Source organism: Nannobrachium achirus, assembly GCF_963921795.1.
Source record: "Nannobrachium achirus genome assembly, chromosome: 18".
Lineage (NCBI taxonomy): Eukaryota > Metazoa > Chordata > Actinopteri > Myctophiformes > Myctophidae > Nannobrachium > Nannobrachium achirus.
Genome location: NC_137825.1, coordinates 60,950,134 through 60,954,926, shown reverse-complemented (window position 1 = coordinate 60,954,926; position 4,793 = coordinate 60,950,134). Strand labels below are relative to the sequence as shown.

General features: G+C 46.1%; 1 protein-coding gene across 1 annotated transcript; it reads right to left on the bottom strand.

Moving 5' to 3' along the window:
• Nucleotides 1-686: 686 nt before the first annotated feature.
• Nucleotides 687-4,441, bottom strand: LOC308303207 (leucine-rich repeat-containing protein 18-like; the record flags this gene model as incomplete). The annotated part of the gene is made up of 3 exons (XM_080747531.1): nt 687-989; nt 1,429-1,641; nt 4,175-4,441. The coding sequence occupies 3 exons, from the start codon at nt 4,439-4,441 to the stop codon at nt 687-689; spliced, it is 783 nt and encodes a 260-aa protein (XP_080603657.1).
• Nucleotides 4,442-4,793: the final 352 nt, after the last annotated feature.

Below are 4,793 nucleotides of genomic sequence, written 5' to 3'. Positions count from 1 at the left end.
TTATTGAACTCAAGTCTCCATGGCATGAGTAATCAATAGGTAAAAAATCATTTTGGGGTGAACTGCTGCTTTAAGTGGTTGATATGGATCCTGGGGGGAGGCACTATATGTCTCTTGTGGGTCTTGAACGGAAAGACGTTTGGGAAGGCGTGTTTTACAGCCCTCCCATGGGTCCATCCTATCCCTGGTTCAGGGACATGCTGGGCCCCTGATTCAGCCCAGGAAAAAGAGTTGGAGGCCCTATAGCGCTGCTGCTACTCAAAGATTTGCCATTTCAGATCATGACAAGTGACAAGCCAGTGGGCCAATTACATGAGTTATATTTTGTTGTTTTCGGGTGGAAACCTTGTATGTCCAAAACTGTTTGTTTTGTATCTATCATTTAAAAAATGATTTAAACTAGTGACTGAAAACAGCCGATCTGCTGTTTTCACAATTTTTGTGCGACGGCCTTGCATGATGAAGCAGGGCTTTGCTTTGCGAAAAAAAAATTACAAATTTGAAACTTGTTTCAACTTTGTTGGCCGCCGAGCCCCCAAAATGGAACGAAGGCCGACATTTTATTTTTATTTTTTTCCTAATGGCCGGCCTGGATGGGCCGGGAATGAACCGTCCGTTTGGGAGTTGTCCCGCTTTTCCCAATGGCCAGCACGTCCCTGCTCCCATGGGTCCATCCTATCCCTGGTTCATCTCCAGGTCTCTTGGTCCAGCTGAGCCACAGAGTTGGGCGACACCAGCCCGGCAAACGTCACCCTGGACCTGGACGACACCGGCTCGGCGTTGCCCCTGCTGTCCAGCCTCTGCCTCTCCGTCTGCACCTTCTGCAGGCACTCCTCACAGAGGCAGCTCTCCTTCACCAGGTAGAGGCTCTCCACCCGCCGGATGGCGTCCACGTCGCGGGGCCCGCGCTCCGCCACGATGGGGTTGTTGTCCAGGTTGATGCGCTCCAGGCGCGGGAGGCCCCGGAGGTGGTCCGGGTAGCGCGTCAGCTGGTTGTCGACAGGGACGTGCAGAGAATGTTAGAGAGGCAGGGGCTGACATTTCTAAAAGGGCCTTTTGGTGGAAATATTGAAAATAGCAGACCTCCAAGCTCACAACGCGTCGCAGTGCAACGTGGAGGTCGGCTATTTTCGGTACTTACACTAAACTAAGCATAATAAAGTGAATACCAGAGATGTGGCATAACGGCATGGCTTTCTACACAGAGAGGGCAATTCTTTCAACATAAGATGCTGCATTCAAGTTCAGGAGAGTTTGGACAAGGCAATTCTATTGAATGCTGCCTTCAGGCATGTCATGGAAAGAGGGCATTTGGGTTTCTTTCGCAATAGTGAAAACTGCATTCATGGTCTGGAGAGAGGGCACTTTTTACAGACGCGTAAATGGGCAGGGGCTCAATCCCCCTTTGATGTCTATGTGTGCACGTGCCTGGTTGTCGAAGAGGCCGACATGCCGGAGCTCCTTGAGGGCGGCGAAGGAGGACGGGACCAGGTGGATGCGGTTGAGGCCCAGGTTGAGCTTGCGGAGCTTGCGCAGGAGGCCCAGCTCGCTGGGGAGAGAGCCGCTGGTCAGCCGGTTGTTGCACAGGTTCAGCGACGCCAGGTTCTGGAGGCGGCCGATGGACTCTGGGATGTGCTCCAGCTGAGGAGAGGAGAGACACGCACACATGTGGTGTTAATCCATTAAGCTTTGGGACGGCTACGGTAGATGACAACGGTAACCGGAAATGATCAGGGCTCGATAGATAAACCTGCCGACGTCGCAGCCGTCTCTACTACGGCAGAAGCTACCTTTCCACGTAGCGTCTACAACGTCTGCTGCATAGACGCGTCGCCATGGGAAGCAAAGACTTCAGTAAAAGCGGTGGGACCCCGTTGCCGACGGCTGTTTGCTCAAAAGATTTTGACCGCCACAGCGATTACGTCATAGCAGCCGTAGTCCCGCATCGCGTTGCGGTTGTAGAAACGGGCAGCTTAAACTGCCTATAGTTATGGCCAGTGGGGGGGATATCATTTAACCCTGCTTAAACTGCCTATTGTTATGGCCAGTGGGGGGGATATCATTTAACCCTGCTTAAACTGCCTATAGTTATGGCCAGTGGGGGGGATATCATTTAACCCTGCTTCTGCCTGGTCAGATTCAAACTTGCATTTTTCTAACCCTAACCCTAGGCCTAGGCAGTGTATGTAGTCTGATATTTATTATATTTATAATATCACAGTTTAACAATTTACATAAAAATGTTACGTTAAAGCGGCACTATGTAATTTTCTTTAATCAATAAAGTGAAGAATTTTGACATGATGGTCAAGATCAGGGGTCTACAACAGGGGGTCCAGGACCCCTAGGGGGTTCTCAGAGTTACTACAGGGGGTCGTCCAAATATTCCAATCCTTTTTATATTATTATTATTGTTCTACTAAAGTGAAAGTGTCATTGTTTAAGACATATTGCACACTGCTCTATACTGCTCACCTATGATCATCTAGTATGCATAGGCTGCAAGTTGCATATAATGATGCTATGAGAATACTTCTTAAAAAACCCAGAGGGGGCAGTGCTAGTGAGATGTTTGTCACTGCTGGAGTGAGGACTTTTAAAGCACTTTTAAGAAACCTAATGTTCAAATTCATGAAACATTGGATGTATCTACTAACGGCATCATTGTGGCGCTTTGTAGCCCCCTTATGAGCAGTTCAGTTCACGCTATACATCCAGACGTGCAGTAAGGGTACACTGGCTAAAATGCCTGTGTTTTGCCAAAAGTTATGTAGTATTTATTTTACATTCTCTTATAGATTTGTATTGCCTGTCGTGTTTCTTTTATGTCTTGTACACTGTTTTATGTCTTGTACCCTGTTTTATGGACCTGAGTCCGCTAATAAAGATTGATTGATTGATTGATTGATTGATTGATTGATTGATTGATTGATTGATTGATTGATTGACAACGTGAACCCTAGTGTCCATATTCTAAGAACTGTCGCCAAAAATAGCAGATCTACAAGCTCACAACGCCTCGCGCTGCGAGGCATCGTGAGCTTGTAGATCGTCTGTTTTCGGCAAAGAGGGTTGGTGTAGAGGGGAACAAGAGCAGACTAAGTACAGAGTAAAAGGTCAAGTCTGTTAGGTAATGATGGCTCAAGTGGTTGTACAGTATATCTGAAAACACAAATTGACATGAATCCAAAACACACTGATGATTGTGCTGTCAAACGATGAAACTATATGGAATCTATGGGTTGTGGGCGTCCCTGCTTCATCTCTCTCTCAACTGTCTCAACTAAGGGGTCCTTGGCCTGAAAACGTTGAAGACCCCTGGTCAAGATTCTAATTGTCCCCTGAGCAAGCTGGCAGGCACTATCAGCTCAATTGTAAAAGAAATGCAGCACTTGCGCAGGAAACCGGGTTCAAATCCGGGGTGGAAGAGGTACAGTGCAGCATTAACCTTTTGTTTTAATAACAAAAATAGGTATTTGTGAGCTTGTAGATCTGCTATTTTTCCCCCCTTTCTTTTAACGTCTATAATGACATACCAAAAATAGCTCAATTATTATTCAATCAATTAAATTGATTAGTTTGATTAGCTGTTGTTATACCCACAACTATGGCATTCACCAAATATACGAATATTCAAATATTCGAATATCAATGTCACTATTCAACCTTGTTCACCGAAGTTGAATATTCGCTTTTTTTTATTGTTTTCTCTTTAAAAAATATATACTTATATAAAACTTATATACTTATATAAAACTTGGCTAAATAGGAAGTCATAAGAATGAGCTGTCAATGCCCCTGGTGGATGAATGTGTTAATGCTCTATACCAGGGGTTCTCAAACCTTTTTAGGCTGTGACCCCCAAAATAAACATATTTGAACTGGGAACCCCCACCCTGACAAGCACTTGGAATTGTAGGTATTACATTTAATGTGACTCGGTTCCACAGATAAATATTGTGAAAATAGCCGATCTACATGCTCACAACGAGCATGTAGATCGGCTATTTTCACAATGTTCGCCTCTTGCTTACTTAATATTTGACAGTTTGGCCAGTCCTGTCGAATATTCGACTATTCGAATGCTTTGAGGTCGAATAATTCGAATACTAAAAATCACTATTCGTGAATGCCCTACCCCACAACCCCTCTACTTTCTAAAGTTCAAACCCACGTGGTTGCTGTGCAGATCCAGGGAGCGGAGGTTGGCGAACTTGTCTATGAAATCTGGGAGCTTCTGGAGCAGGTTCCTGCTCAGGTCCAGCTCCTCCACGTCACACAGCTTCACAATGCACTTTGGCACGGTGGACAGACCCTGGTTACTGAGGTCCAGACACCTGGAGCCGTCCACCGTGGACTTCAGGCAGCTCTTAGCCATCTTCAGGGTCATCTTCTTCCCTTTAGACTCCACTGTCTTCTTCTTCTTCTTCCCTTTGGCCATGTTGCTGGCACGGGTTGGAACTACAGCGTTTCAGGAAGGGTTTTAGAATGAAGCAATAAGCCACAAGAGGCGAGTGGTTACCTGGTATTTTACACCGGCAACCGTGCAGGTAATGAGCACTACTGCACTGTCTCATCAAATAAAGAAATCATCTGCGTTTGTCACGAAAGAGAGCAAGCGCGCCTTCAGTCCTGCCTACGGAACTCGCCTGCGGCTCGTTCCTGCAGCAAGACTGTCGGGCCAAATAACCGCGATAATGCACAGCCTCTCGTGTAATATTGCTTAATTGACAAGCACTTGGAATTGTAGGTATTACATTTAATGTGACTCGGTTCCGCAGATAAATATTGTG